We start from the raw sequence: 15,499 nt of genomic DNA on the forward strand, positions 1-15,499 counted from the left end.
AGAAAAGGACAAATGATTCGCTCTTTGCTTCATTTTTTCCGAGCATAAACATAGGTAGCTTCATCTCATAGCGTGACTTTGAATAATTTGGCAAAAAATCGATCGTTTAATCGATTATACAGTGACTAAATAATCTAAATACAATCTATTATATTTTAGATTAATTGTATTCATAGACATAGAAAATGATTGTATTCGATTCAGTCTTGTTAATCGATATATAGTTGATAATTAGTTATTATCGAGCAGCTGTCAAACTAAACCACAGACTAATAAAGAAAACGGCGTCGGGTTAGGTTATGTTGGTACTTTGTAGTTGTTTACTTGTTTGTTTATTTCTAAATATTGCGATTATATTCTTTTGCAAATGAACATACAGTGATAGATATTTGTAGCTAGGAAAAGAATAAAACTTGCAAAATGATGCAGGTTGTGGAAGAACTTAATACTTTACGGCTCGACGTTTTAGACGAAGACTGGGTACAAGGTATATACTACTCAGAATTTCTTGAATTTGGAGAGTTTCCGTCAGAATATGAAAGTATATTGGAATCACTTGAAACTCGAACTGTGTTTAAAAACATCATGCGGGCGATTGATAACTGGCTTAGTTCAGATGAACCCGGCAATGAAGAAAAGTCCTGGGCTACTTTATCTCATCATATACCACACCAGAAACTACTAGCCGTGTTGGCTTATTTCATAGATTATGGAACAAAGAATATTCTTACCAAAGAATACAGGAACAATGCCCTGTTGGCATCCAGAGTGTATTATAAATTTTTATCAATCTCAGGGTATAAAGCGTATCATATCTACCACTCGCAGTTGTTTGCCCAATCTCTGGCGTGCCTTGGGTATCCCAAAGCATTATGTGAGCATGAAGACAATTATTATAACAGACAAGATCTTACAGCAGAAGTAAACTCTATAATTAAAGAGTTAAGATTCTTCGTGCTTGACTTAAGAGTTATAATAGAGTCACTACAGCTGAACCCTTCGGACATGAATTTTGAAGATATACTCGCCAACTTGGTGGATGTCACTGGTGGTGCTATTGTAAATAAACTACATGTTGGTGAGTCTTGTACATGACACTTTTTCATTCATTTGAGTTATAATTATTTTATGGCTTAAAATAAGTTTTATAATATATTTTGTTCATGTTGTAGACAAGATTGAGTTCGCAAAAATAGCACAAGTGATATATGAGATCATAGACATTCTGATTTGCGATGCGAATGGAGAGCCGAATGCATCGGCAATCCAACTGCTGTTTAAAACTATTGTACCCAAACTTGTAGCAGCTTCTGTTGACAGCAAGAATGCTAATGTACGTATTATCATCATATTATTTAAAACACATGCTTTTTATTAACAACATTTGTATTTCAAGTGAGACATATCAAACTATAGAGTTGTAATTTGTAGGCTTTTCATGTAATTTAAGATGAAAACCTTTTTTGATTGTCCTAATCACATCAATGTAACAACTTTCAACCTTAATGTAAAACTATCTTTTAGAACCTACTTGCTGATAAGAAATAGGTACTATGTAACCATTCAGAGGGGAGAGGGGTCTTCAAAATACCACACTAATTTATTTCAGGCTTATATTTTCATCACATAGTCAATATCCTATAAGAATATTTCATGCTTTTTAAATTCACCAATGGCAACATAAAAAAACAAAATCAAAATTTGTTTATTGTCAGAAATAATACAAAAAAAGAAAGCATATAATTGAAATAGGGTACAATATACATTTTACAAATGACCTGAGGTCTTGAACCTCACCATGTATCACCAAGGGGGAGGGGTTAAAAAATGCCATAAAAACATCACATGATTAATGGACGGCCCCATATAAGCTCGGCGATGTGAGTTCACACAAGTTACGCTGTTATTTATCCAATCGATAGTCCATGACACAGTTTAGCAAGTATTGAAATGTAATTTCAGAACCTTGTCCGAGCCTCATATGTGACCTACTCAGGCCTGCTACTGAGCAGGTATGGCAAAGCAGCCCTGCCTGCATACGTAATGTTACTGCAACACCTGTGTCACAATCTTGATGGTCTGGTAAGTCAAATAGACATGAGAACATTGAAATAATGAAATTCATCACCATTTAAATATTCTCAATAGTCAAACAAGAGGTTGATAGCCTGAGCAAAAGCTACAGAACTCGCCTTCCGCATCATCCCAACCACTACGCTCGGGAGCTCCTGCAAAAAAATCATGGAGATGGAAATGAATTAAAATTTCTGAATCTCCTTATTGCTGAAGCAGTTCCCCTGCTAATTGCTGAGGATATGTTACTGGATATATCTCTCATAACGACAAGTTTTCTTTCAGCTCATCTGCTCATAGTAACACAAATGGACATTTACTGATTGCAGATATAACTCAGAGAAAAAAAAATAGACATGCTAGTTTCATATTTAGAACATTACAGTATTAAGTTTTTATTGGTCAATATAAATTTACTTGGCAAAGTTACTGTTAATATCGCGTCGTTGGCAGTATTCTACCTCAGTGCGCGATTAGGTGCCGAACTGGCAACACGGGGAAGTGGGTGGTAAAAATTTGCAAAAATAGAAGCTCAAAACGAAAAAAGAAGGATTTTTTTCTAATAAGTAATGACATTGTGCATGTGCATAGTATAAATATTTTAATTTTCGCAGTAAAACCCACCATAATTATTATTTTAGTTTAAACGATTATCTTATCTTATCTTAAATACACTAAAACAAATACTCCCGGTCAATCCGAGCAGTATAACCCGACCGCGTTACGAAGCACCACGCGCTAATAAACGTAATAAGACGATGCGTACTTTCCTAATTTGACACGATTTTATTGAATGTATATACGGCTGTGTATGAATGTATAGCTAAACAAGCGCCAAGTTTTCGCCGCATTTTTGTATCAAGCTATCTCTACTCTTGTATCTATGTTAGTGGTAATTCGATGGAATTTACCTAATTCACAAAAAAACATAAACAGGAACGCTCCGAGGTGCGCCAAGCCCGAGTATCACTCGTAGTGGGGCTGATGAGCTTGCTGCCGAACAAGACGTACAGCTCCACAGTCAAATGGCTGCTCAGCCTCTCCACCACTAGCAAGATACCCCATCGACACATTGCGCTGGTAAGGTTCCTTAGCTATTTCAAAACATAACATCACGCCTGTAAAGGTAAACAGAGGCGTCATCATCATCATCAGCCATTAACGTCCCCACTTCTGGGGCACGGGCCTTCCGTATAGATGGATAGGGAACCGGGCCTTAAACCATCACGCGGGCCCAGTGCGGATTGATGGTTATTAACGACTGCTAATGCAGCCGAGACCAACGGCTTAACGTGCCTTCCGAAGCACGGAGGAGCTCGAGATGAAAACTTTTTTTTGTGGTCACCCATCCTATGACCGGCCTTTGCGAAAATTGCTTAACTTCAACAATCGCAGACCGAGCGCGTTTACCGCTGCGCCACCGAGCTCCTCAAACAGAGGCGTATAGTGTATAAACCCACTTTTCGCCTATTTTGGCGGTTTCAATCAAAGAATAAAGTTTCTACTGCCAGCGAGGAGTGGATGCACCTCTGCCTATTTCGGGGATACAGGCGTTGCGTGACGCTACGTTATGAATTATGTTATATTACAAAAATCCAATATAGACGACGACCAGTCACTGCACTTTATCTAGTGCATTTAAAGTTCTCTAGAAATAGGAAGTGTCCTCTTTTGTATCGTTCGAGTTTGTTGGATACATATGTCCAAATAATAATAATATGTTTGAATAGAATAGATGTATTCTCTCTCACGCTCTCATGACCGGAATAGATGTATTATCTTACCTCTCTCATGACCGGCACCTGAACAACATACCCCCGGTTGCATACAAACTCCGCCTCCGCCCTAAATCGCTTCCCCCTATCGTCTTTGTGCGCGGGAGTCTTTAAGAAAACGGCAGGTTTGTCATGGCAAATAGTAATAAACAAAAATAATTCCAAACAGGAAATGCTATCAAAATTGTTGACCAATGAACCAGAAGAAGAAAAACCAAATGAAGATGATCCAGATGACCCCAGAGAAAACCCAGAGGAGCCTAGGGAAAACCCGGAGGAGTCTAAAGAAAACCCAGGTAAATAACAAGAACACGAAAAAAATCCAAAATAAGACTTAAACATATCTGGCGAGGACTGGGTAGGACTATATACCGCAGGCTCTGCCTACCCCTTGGGGGATACAGGCGTAACCCTATGTTCAAAAAGTCGTAGAATCATCAGAGAGTACCTACCTACTTATTGATAGCGAAAGTTTATTTTAATCTACCTACTACTTCGGAACGTGTCATGTCCGAGGAGAAGAAACAGCGCAATACACCGCTCAACCACTCTTCTTCTATCGTGAATGTGAATTACCAACTTATTACTGAGCCGCCAAAGGCCCCTGACATGGCTCATGTAACGACTATTTACTTACATCAGTAAGTAGTAACCGGGACCAACGGCTTAACCTGCCTTCCGAAGTACGAATCATCTTACTTTTGGACAATCAGGCGATCAGCCTGTAATATCCTAACCAAACTAGGGATCACAAAGTGATTTTTGTGATATGTCCCCACCGGGATTCGAAGCCGCGACCTCCGGATCGTGAGCCCAACGCTCAACCACGGGACCACGGAGGCCTCTATTTCCTGGGATACCTTCAAAACCGATGGCATATTCATGTTAATGTTTTTAGATTCTCCAGTCACTGGGGGTGGCGAAAATCCTACAGCGCCAGCTGCGGACGAGCCGCTACCAGCCGTCTCCACCGAGGACGACAGCAGTCAAGACAGCCAGAGCACACAACCTGATGTAAATATCAATGTCGTTGTTCTCCTGCTGTCATACGCACCACGTTGGAGCGCAAACCGATTTGGGCTGATAGCTGAAATATTCTCTTCTTTTCCTATTGTTTCAAGTAATGGTTTTAATGGAAAATTATATTGAAAACTTCTGTCTCGGACGGGGTGTGAACTCGCAGCTCTTTCAAGCCGAAAGGAGTCATACACGTCCATGGTGCGATGTATGGACACGTTCATGCAATTTTCCCTTGTAAAAAGTCACTAAGCACCCACACGTCACCGAGCTTACCCATGAGCTGATCCATGTATCACGTTGGTCTAATGGCTAGCTCGGTGAGTTGTGGGTGCTTAGTTCATCTTGCGATAAATGTACTTCTGCGACCCCAAGTGGGATACAGTGAGGTTATTTATGTGTATTTATTGCGGTGTCGCCCCGCAGCCGGGTAGCGAGGTGTCAGCGGAGGACATCGCGGGGCTGCTGCGGCAGCGCGCGCAGACGGCGCCGTACGCCCGCATCCTGCGCGCCGTGTACGAGCGCGTCAACGACTCTTCGTCCGCGCTGCGCACGCGCGCCTTCAACATCCTCGCCGACTGCCTGCAGAGCGACCGCGCGCCCATGAAGAAGGCTATACAGGTTAGATCACTATAACACATATAATCGTTTTAAATTTTTGATAAATGCCGCAAGTTTTTTGTAGTAAATAAACCAGTCTAGATGCAATTGTTTTAACGCTTGTGTATTGACAGCACGCTCCTGTTAATTCTTAATTATTTTAACGTATATTCTTCCACTGCTGGGCAAAGGCACGCTTAGCCAAACGGAAATGAAGTTTAATGGGGAAAAATTATGATAGAATATTTTTTTTTACTTAAGCCAACGATGTCGTTGCACTTACGTCGTCATATGTTAGGACATAAACCACGGAATAGAAGAAGTGCCAAGGGAGAGCGCCATGCGCGCTACCTAAATGAGCTAGTATATATTTCAACATTGCACTCCACTTGTTTCAACATTTCAACATTGCACACCCGCAAATTTTGTGACTCACGGAGCTCCGCGAAAATATAATAAAAGGTCGTCTTGTGCATTATAATCTGCAAGAAAAGAAGTCAAATATCGACTATCATGCAAGGAGATCTCTCCTTATCAGAAAAGCTAAAAACCTTATTATAATCGGCTTCTTCTATCGTGTGGATTGTGAGGTGGATTACCAACCCCATCAACCCTGGTGTCAGGGTTACTATTGAGCCGCCAAAGGCCCCTGACATGGCTCATGTAACGACTACTAACTTACACCAGTAAGTAGTAACCGGGACCAACGGCTTAACGTGCCTTCCGAAGCGCGGATCATCTTACTTTCGGACAATCTGGTGATCAGCCTGTAATGTCCTAACCAAACTAGGGACCACAAAGTATTTTTTTTGTGATATGTCCCCACCGGGAATCGAACCCGGGACCTCCGGATCGTGAGCCCAACGCTCGAACCACAGAGGCCGTTATAATCCTTTGTATGCAGGATCTTACGAAAAGTAATGATAAAATTGCAGTCTATTACGTAAAATATACATTGCCAGTAAAGTGGCTATGAAATTTGAGATGCAGTAGAGCTATCGTAGTCATCCGTTTGCAAGAGTAGTAGGAAAAGAGAGTGGGGTTGAACTGGTGACAGAGTTTCTCATACAAAATACACTTTAGGGCCTTTCCAACCTCTTTCTTGTATTCTGTGACAAAAATGATACCTTCTGTCATGGTATAAGAAAACCAGGTATGCTCAAAAGTGACAGCTAACATTTCAAGGCTAGCCCAGCTGAAGTCATCTCACCCTCCGTTGCCATTTTGTAAAAAATAAATTACCCACGACCAATGTTTTTAATTTACAGTTGGTAAGATTTACTTACAATTTACTGATTTGTATATAATGTTATACAAGTAATTAAATACATACGTCCTTGGAATGTTGGAGATACGAATGTAATACATTGTTTTAAGTTTACGCGGTTATTATCATAATTAAAACAAATAATAACAGGTTCTTACCGCGTTTGAATCAGGGATATGAGACTCTCGATATTTCGACACTTGCAAGTGCCATGATCACGGGATGACTCAAACGCGGTAAGAACCCGTTATTACGTGTTTGAATTATACGAATGTAATGGTAAGACTCATGTAACACTTACGTCAAACGGCTAGCAATGGCGGCTTTTCATAGGATTGAGCATACCTGGTTCCGTCATGGCATGCCTGCCGTCGCCCGCAGGAGCTGAACGGGTCGGGCGAGGTGTCGCGGCTGATGGCGGCGGCGGCGCGCGGCGTGGGCGACGAGCGGGCGGCCGTGCGGCGCGCCGCGCTGCTGCTGGTGCAGCGCTCGCTGGCGCGCGCCGCCCAGCCCGCCAGCCTCGCGCCGCATGATCTCGGGGTAAGCTGCTTTTCACAAAAAAAATATTGCCCCTGATCCCTGCCGACATCTCCTAATTTTAAGTTATACCTGTAAATTTCTTATCCGCCGAAAAGGAAACAGACGGATGATTGCCAGCTGTTAACAATACAATACAAATACACTTTATTGCACCAAAATAAAAAGAAATAATTACAAAAAGACTTAACTAAGACTGACTGTTAACGTTAAATGATTGAGCAAATCTGTCGCGGACCCAACTAGTTGACCAGGTTTCCGCCCACATGTAACAGATGGCGCCACCATTCAATAATGCAGTCCTGAAACGCGCTAACGAAGTTTACAGTGACGCATATATACAACTTCCAACTTGACTCTAGTGGATCGTCGATCATATTTCGTAGATTTTATGCCTGTCGATCATCCGTCCTTTCCGTCTTCGGCGGATGAGAAAATGACAGGTATAACTTAAAATAAGATTGAATGGTGTTTCTGGTGCATATTACTTATGCATATTCAGAGGAACACAAACTTAAACTAATATAATAACTTACAATAAGCGCAAGGATAGTGCGAACAAGATGTAAGATGTCGTGTGATAGACGATATTTATTTCTAAGCATGTTAAGTTGTACAGGAACTTACCTTTTCTTAGGTCCCAAAGATGTATTTACTTGTTTTTTTTTTAATTAAAAAGTTATTGTTCAGATCCTGGTGGGCTTGTGCCGCGACGCGAGTCTCATAGTCCGGACGGGAGCCGTACAAGCGATAGGCGAGCTGTGCACGGAGCAACCGGGAGACGCCGTGTTCGATGCCTTCCTCAACGGACCCATGCATCAGCTCTCCGACCCTGAGACTAGGGTAAACTTAATTGTTTAAACTGATATATAGGGTGTTAGTGACATCGCAGTGTTGATGGGGTTGGTAATCCACCTCACAACCCACACGATAGAAGAAGAAAAGTGACATCGTAACGAAAACTTTGAGGGTTGATTCAGACCATGATTCTCCACTTGAAATATCACAAAATAAACAAACCATCTGTCAGGTTTTAAGTTACTCGAAGTGACACGTAGTTTGACAGTTCATTTGTTTATTGAAATGTGCCACTAAGCCACGCAAATGCAATGTAACGTGACCCACCGTAAAAGGTATGAAATAAGCGTTTGTAATGTTTAAAATACTTATCCAACTGTCAAGTAGTAGATTTCATATCCAATTTTTTTCAAATGTTCAGGTTCAAGAGCAGGTGGGCAGCCTGATAGAGCAGCTGCTGGTGCTCCGACTGCAGAAGTATGAGGGCGGCGCCGGGGAGGACCCGCGGCCATGGCTGTTCCTGGCCGGGATCACGCGACACAACATGCGCCGACACCTGCAGAAGGCCTTCGCGCAGCTCGCTAAGACCACCCGCTGTATTACGTAAGTTATTTGTATTTGTGAAGTTGGTTTTATACTTTGTGCCTTTTTGGTTTACGCGGTTATTATCATAATTAAAAAACATAATATCGGGTTCTTATCATAAACTGCCTATATACGTCCCACTGCTGGGCACAGGCCTCCCCTCAATCAACCGGAGGGGGTATGGAGCATACTCCACCACGCTGCTCCAATGCGGGTTGGTGGAGAACACACAAAACGCGGTAAGAACCCGTTATTTGTGCGTTTTACCCAGGGAATAGAATATTTATAGCCTCTTTAGGTTGGAGTGGCTTTTCGTATGAGAACCGCTGTCACCGGTCCAACCCCATCTTTTTCACTACTATTCCTGCAAACAGATAACTACGATAGCTCTACCGCGGCGCAGATCACATAGCAACTTTACCAGCAATCTATATTGTATGTGATAGATTGCAATTTTATCATTATCATTCGTAAGTTACTGTATACAAAAGCTTTTTTTTTTATAAACAGATATCTGATTAAATTAAGATTAGATGGTTGCTATGCTACCGTCATTCAACAGTCGATCATGAGAATAAAATACCGTTCAACATATTGCGTCTCATGTTATTTCTACAATATGGCCGTTTATACCCCTTATAAATTCTGATTACTAAAAAAAGACAAATCTGGAATTAACGAAGAACATTTTCTTTTTCTATTTAACTTATTTATGAATTTTTAAAAACTTATATTATAAACTTATTTTTGAAAAGCATAATAATAAGTCCGACATTTTATCACCTTTATACCGTTCCGGACTCGTGGTCACACCAGGTTGTCACACCAGTATGACAAACAGGAATTTTTTTCTTGTTTGTCACACCGCTAACAATACTACACCTTTTATCCTGACTTGTCATTATTAAGTAGTGCTGTGTTTATCGGCGTATAAATTAAAATTGATTTTATTTACGAAATTATACTTTATTTAACAGAAACTTATCACTATCGATTAATTCTTTCAAACATTTTTCCTCTCAGACGACGCCTTGAGCCGAGGTTCGCGCCCAATTGGGCACCCTCAGGCCTGTTGTCTTAAATGTTGTACCGGGTTAGAGCCTTCAGCGCTCCCCATTCGTCCGGCCAAGTAGTTAATGCGATAATATGACTTATTATCAAATAAAAAAAAAACTGGTAATTATGGAAAAATCCATTAGTTCGCCAGTGATAGAAGATAGGAATAAACAAAAAAAATGCGCTATTAAACATAATTAATCTCTTTGCACAAATATAATGCCTTATGGCAAATATCGATATATTTTTATCATAGGGATATTCTCCGCACTAACAATGGTGTGATAAAAGGTGTTGTATTGTTAGCGGTGTGACAAACAAGAATAAAATTCCTGTTTGTCATACTGGTGTGACAACCTGGTGTGACCACGAGTCCGGAGGGCTTTATACATTGTTTTAAGTTTACGCGGTTATTATCATACAGGCCAGGGAATCTCATATCCCTACTTTAAACGCGGTAAGAACCCATTATTATGTGTTTTAATTATTTTATCACGTTTATCTATGACGTCACTCTGCGCTATTTCATACAAATTCCATAGTAAATTTGTGTTTTGACGTTTAGTAAAAAGTAACTGATTTGACTAGTTGGAAACTACCCTATTCAACTAAAAAATCAATATTGGTTTCGTAGATGAATTGCTTCGATGTGGCCTTTTTAAACCCCGTGGTCTGCGCTGACCCATAGTAATATTGTGATTTGTTCCAGCCACCGCACGGTGGACGTGCTAAGCACGCACCTGGGCGCGTGCGACGAGCAGCGCGACCTGTACACGCTCGTGTTCCTCACCAGCGCGGCGCGACACGTCAACTACAACGAAATCAAGTTCGTGCTAGACTACTACTACAAGATATCTGAAGACAACCAGGTTAGTTCACCAAGTAACAACCGCTGAGTTTTCCCAAGTTCCCTCTGCGTGTTCTACCGACTGCATAATGGCGAGTGTTCTGAAAAACTATTTGACATAGTGCCACCGACACAATTCCGCTGTCGCAGTACCTGCACACAGCCCGGACATTCCATACAAAAATCTTAATCTTACCGTGTGCTGCCTAACGCGTAAGTGCGAGCGAGACAGTCTGCGCACTCTTCCCTTCTCGTTGCTCCCTACGGCTCAGACTGAGACTCAGAGGGAGTGAGGTCGGCGCCCGATACAATATTATGCGAGGCGGAAAATCGACAAGACTGGTCCACCCTGGCCAGTAACCCCGTATCTAGAGGGGAGCAACTGGGTTTTGTATTTTGAGGGGCGGAGGGGCCAATTTGAGGTCTTGCACCACCTGTGGAAAGTTACTGTTCTCCCTACCCCTGGTACTCTTCTACGCGGCACACGGTAGCAATGTGATGTTTGTATAGAGTTCTCGGGGTGTGCTTATATGCTCAGACCTTTAATGTTAAATATACTCGCATATTATGTGAGTGTATTTCCAAAAGCTAATGGAAGATTTATATTTTTTCAAACTCATTCGTTTTATTATAATTATGTAATATGTCTATTGTTGTTTTGTGTATTATGTTGTGTAACTTTAAATTGTGTGTTAAGACACAAAAAAAAAACACAAGCAAAACCACAGTTCATTGATCTGATTCAGTGATTTAGGATGTGGGGATTAAAGAGGCCACACTAAAGAAATTTATATAAAAAAGTAATATTGCAATTTTACATTTGCGCATATAAAAGAAAGTGTGCAATGTGGCGTTTATAAAACCTTCCCCCCTCCAGTTTTGTTGTTTGAAAGAAATAAAGTATCGTGGGGCAGGTCCAAGACGGGCGGCTGATGCGGCTGACGCTGGAGCTGCTGACGTCATGGTCGCGGTGGGCGCGGCTTGCCGAGCGCACGGCGCTGCGCAACTACCTCGTCACGCAGCTGGCCTCCGCCACAGACCATGGTACGTGCTCCACCAGCACTGTTTGGCGGCGAGGATGTGCTGCCGCCAAAGGATGTTTTCGGGGTACCGAACAAAGCATAGTACTCCGCTAGCTACAAGTTGGTAATGTGACTAGGGATCGACGATCCAACGGTGTTATGTTGGAAGTTGTATATATGCGTCTTGCTGTGTAAACTTCAATATCGCGTTTCACGACTGCTTGAAGACTGCATTATTGAATGTGGCGCCATCTGTTGCACGTGGGCGGAACGAAACGTCAAAACAAAAGTTTTCTTCGGAGTTTGTATGGAAATACTATCCTGTGACGTCATCAATAAAAGCGGTCAAACGTCGTACTCATTGTTACATTATTCATAAATAAAATTCGAAAATAAGTCGGAAATTAAAATGAGATTGATTATAGATAGAGAAGCTTCTATTTGTAGATCAGCATTATATAATTTATCTTTGACCCAGTGAAATACCCTGTTTCCACCCTATTTCTATCAAAACGGAAAGGAGTTGAGCGTCGCCTTTCTCGCTCTCTCGCGCGCTGTGCTTGGTCGATTCCGGGTACAAGGGTTTTATGCTGCGCAGAATACTTTTACAGCAATATCTGAATATCACGTCCATGTCCCGCTGCGCTGAAGAAGTGTTCGCGCCGTCAGGATCGGTTCGGGAACACCCAGCGCACCCGTCTCGGGGACACCCGTCACATCTCCTAATCATCGTTTTGATGAAAACACCCACCGCATGTGGTTGATGGTGGTGTAACCTATGTTTTCCGTGTACAGGTTGCAGACTGTCGTGTGCAGCGCTAGCGGCTCACCTGGACCCCCACGATCTGACTTGGGCAACGGAATTGTTGCAAATGTGTAAGTTTGTGTTAAGATATACTCTACAAAGATTATCTGGGGAAGTTTTTTGGTTTGAGTATTAATGTTTGGCGTATTTATAGCTGAGCGGCGCGCAGCGAACAGTATGGATGTGGAAGAATGGCTGCGGGCCGCTGACTTGTCCCTAGTTGCGCCTGTACCGCCCGTGCCCACACTGCTGCAGCTGTTCCTGAACGCGCTGCAGAACCCACCACCTGGTATGTCGCTAGATTAGCATTGTTGGAACAACACGCCGATACAACGCGCAGGTTTCATAAAGCATCACCGGAACAAAACATCAGCGCAACGCAGCACTGGCGTGATATCACATGGCTGGCGTCATTCTCGGTGTAATGGCAACCTTCGTGTTGTGGAACTATTGCCTGCGAGCGAGACGCAAAGCGTTTCGTTGTACGAGTAAAGTACTCGTCAAGGGAAAGCAGGATGGTTGGCTGTAGCACCGTTTTATTGGACGCCGAAGCTACCGTCGCGCTCGCTAGGGCACCTACGCTGCTGCGTCATAGAATAGCTACGCATATACCACGTTTAAAACGGTAACTCTCCGCTTCGCACTAATTCGTATCGGGCGCCGATTTCGCCCTCACTGGGTCTCACTTTATTCTTATTTGCCGTAAGCCGCTAAGAAGCTAGCACTACGCGTTAGGGGGCACGCGGTATGCTCACCCGCGTTATCGCTTGCAAGCACGAAATGCGATCGCTATCGCCTCGTCGATTCTGCCGCGTACGGTCGCTCTCTCTCGCTCTGGCAACTAACCGTTTTGAGCATCAGATAAGGATGGAAGTATAGGACAGTTCGATGAGGTGTTGCCAGATGTGGGTAGACCCTAAGAATAAAGTTCTTGATTTGATTGTAGAATGATATTTTTGTATGTAGTTTCTGGAGTGTGGCCATAGTATCCACCAGCCGGCAATCTACCGAGATCAATCGAAATGTTGTCGTGATAAGTTGGTTGTATTGGTGTGCAGAGTGGTCGGCGGCGGCGCTGGGCTGCTGCGTGGCGGGGCTGGGCCGGCTGTGCGTGCGGTCCCGGGACGCGGCGGCGGCGGCCGCGCCCGCGCTGGCCGCGCTGCTGCAGGCGCCGCGCGCGCCGCTCGCGCCCAGGGTCAACGCGCTGTTCGCGCTCACAGACATATGCACCCGGTAACTATGACACCGCTACACTTTCAGTCAAATTAGTAATAGCGTACCGCAAAAGGTTGGATTGGTCCATCAAACAAACACGTACGCACGCACGCATACATCGGCTACGAAATGTCTTTCTGACTAGTTACTGAAAGTAAATCATAATCTCCCTCGCGTTCACAGCGTGTTCACAGGGTGCGTTTACCTAACCCGAAGGTTTGATATGTCCGGTTTTTCTGACATTCCAAACCGCGAACGGAAAACCAACCCAATACAGGTTAGGTTAGGTTAGCTCTGAAACGCATTTATCGGGAATATGGGTTTCCTCACGGTGTTTTCCTCCACCGCTAAGCACGCGATAATCATTTATGATCCATACCTACATCAAACCGAAAACAAATTCGAAAATCGTTGGTTTAAGCCCTTGCTGGAATTCGAACCTGCCACCTCACAGTGAAAGTCAACCGTTCTTCCGCCTGACGACAGATACACGTGCATCGTGGAGCCGCTGCTGGGCTGCGTGTGTGGCTGCCTGGCGACGCAGGCGGCGCCGGAGCTGCGGCGGGTGGCCGCGCGCTGCCTCACGCGCCTGCTGCTGGCCGGGTACCTGCGCCTGCGCACGCCGCTCTACTACCGGTACTACGACACGTTGTATAGCTGGATCCACATAACCATACACCGTATTAGTATCGCCGACGCAAATCATAAATCGATAGTGTGGCTGCCGTCTCTAAGCGATGACTAAACTGTACCATACGCCACAGTGATACATAATTATGTGGACAGCAACCAACTTTAATCTTACAACTACCATATTTGATGCCTCGCACTGATCACGTCTATTATGTGGGCGTGTGATAGTACACGTGTGTCGGTGTATGGCACTATGCATACGCAGGGAAGCGGGTTGCATTCCAGGGAGGTATCTTTAATCTTCTCCTTTAGCATTACATGTTTATTTGTATCTTACTATGCACTCTTAGCGCAAAATCGTGCTGACTCCTGGGGGGTTAAAATGACCACATCGAAGCAATTCATCTAAGAAAGCAATATTGCAATTTGACGTTTGCGCATATAAAAGTAAGTGCGCAATGCAAACAAATGTCAAATAGCAATATTGCTTTCTTAGATGAATTGCTTCGATGTGGCCATTTTAACCCCCCTGTATACACAATCTAATTTTATTTTAAGTTATACCTGTCATTTTCTTATCCGCTGAAAAGAAAGGGACGGGTAATCGGCAGGCGTAAAATTTATAAAACACACGTCAATTTTAAGCAGAAATTTAAACAATCCTCTCATTTTTTTTTATTGGCAAATAAGCCGACCAAATTAACTTGACAACACACGTCAAACGGCGAATAAGAAAACGACAGGTATAACTTAAAATAAAATTAGGATGTATATCCTCCTAAGGCCGAGATTTCCAGACACAATAGTTAAACAATGGGATTTGGATTTTAAAAGAACATTCGGTCTTACGATGCCCTCTTTAGATAGCTATGTGCCCCCAGGTACTGCGCCCTGCTAGCGGACGACGACCTGGACGTGCGCGAGCCCCCGGAGTACTACGTCACGTGCTGCCTCACCGCCGACGCCATTTACCACCACTTCGTCGACTGCGTGCTGCACTACAACAACGATCCCTCCGGTAAATATATGGGATACAATACAATACAATACAAATACACTTAATTGCACCAAACTAAAAATAAATAATTACAAAAAGTCTCTTAATTAAGTACATGGCAAATGGCGGCCTTATCGTTTAAAGCGATTCCTTCCAGGCAACCATAAGGTGAGGTAAAATGTAAAAAATAATAATTGAAAGATTGCGATAATAGGATAATAGGTTCGTCTATATAAAAATACGTTTTTTCCAAAGGAACGAACCGACAACTG

General features: G+C 43.1%; 1 protein-coding gene across 1 annotated transcript in view; it reads left to right on the forward strand.

The window, feature by feature from the left end:
• The window catches only part of LOC126368125 (condensin-2 complex subunit D3-like), a 20,853-nt gene continuing 5,354 nt past the window's right edge, over positions 1-15,499 (forward strand). The window contains exons 1-17 of the mRNA XM_050011999.1: positions 1-1,078; positions 1,173-1,333; positions 1,963-2,082; positions 3,010-3,153; positions 4,018-4,144; positions 4,747-4,862; positions 5,292-5,486; positions 7,114-7,272; positions 7,960-8,112; positions 8,489-8,670; positions 10,418-10,577; positions 11,470-11,599; positions 12,373-12,453; positions 12,537-12,671; positions 13,441-13,615; positions 14,084-14,233; positions 15,112-15,248. Of these exons, the coding sequence (XP_049867956.1) occupies positions 421-1,078; positions 1,173-1,333; positions 1,963-2,082; positions 3,010-3,153; positions 4,018-4,144; positions 4,747-4,862; positions 5,292-5,486; positions 7,114-7,272; positions 7,960-8,112; positions 8,489-8,670; positions 10,418-10,577; positions 11,470-11,599; positions 12,373-12,453; positions 12,537-12,671; positions 13,441-13,615; positions 14,084-14,233; positions 15,112-15,248 (2,983 nt within the window). The 5' untranslated portion in view covers positions 1-420. The remainder of the gene's footprint in view (positions 1,079-1,172; positions 1,334-1,962; positions 2,083-3,009; positions 3,154-4,017; positions 4,145-4,746; positions 4,863-5,291; positions 5,487-7,113; positions 7,273-7,959; positions 8,113-8,488; positions 8,671-10,417; positions 10,578-11,469; positions 11,600-12,372; positions 12,454-12,536; positions 12,672-13,440; positions 13,616-14,083; positions 14,234-15,111; positions 15,249-15,499) is intronic.

The sequence above is a fragment of the Pectinophora gossypiella genome, chromosome 7 (assembly GCF_024362695.1).
Source record: "Pectinophora gossypiella chromosome 7, ilPecGoss1.1, whole genome shotgun sequence".
Taxonomy (NCBI): Eukaryota; Metazoa; Arthropoda; class Insecta; order Lepidoptera; family Gelechiidae; genus Pectinophora; species Pectinophora gossypiella.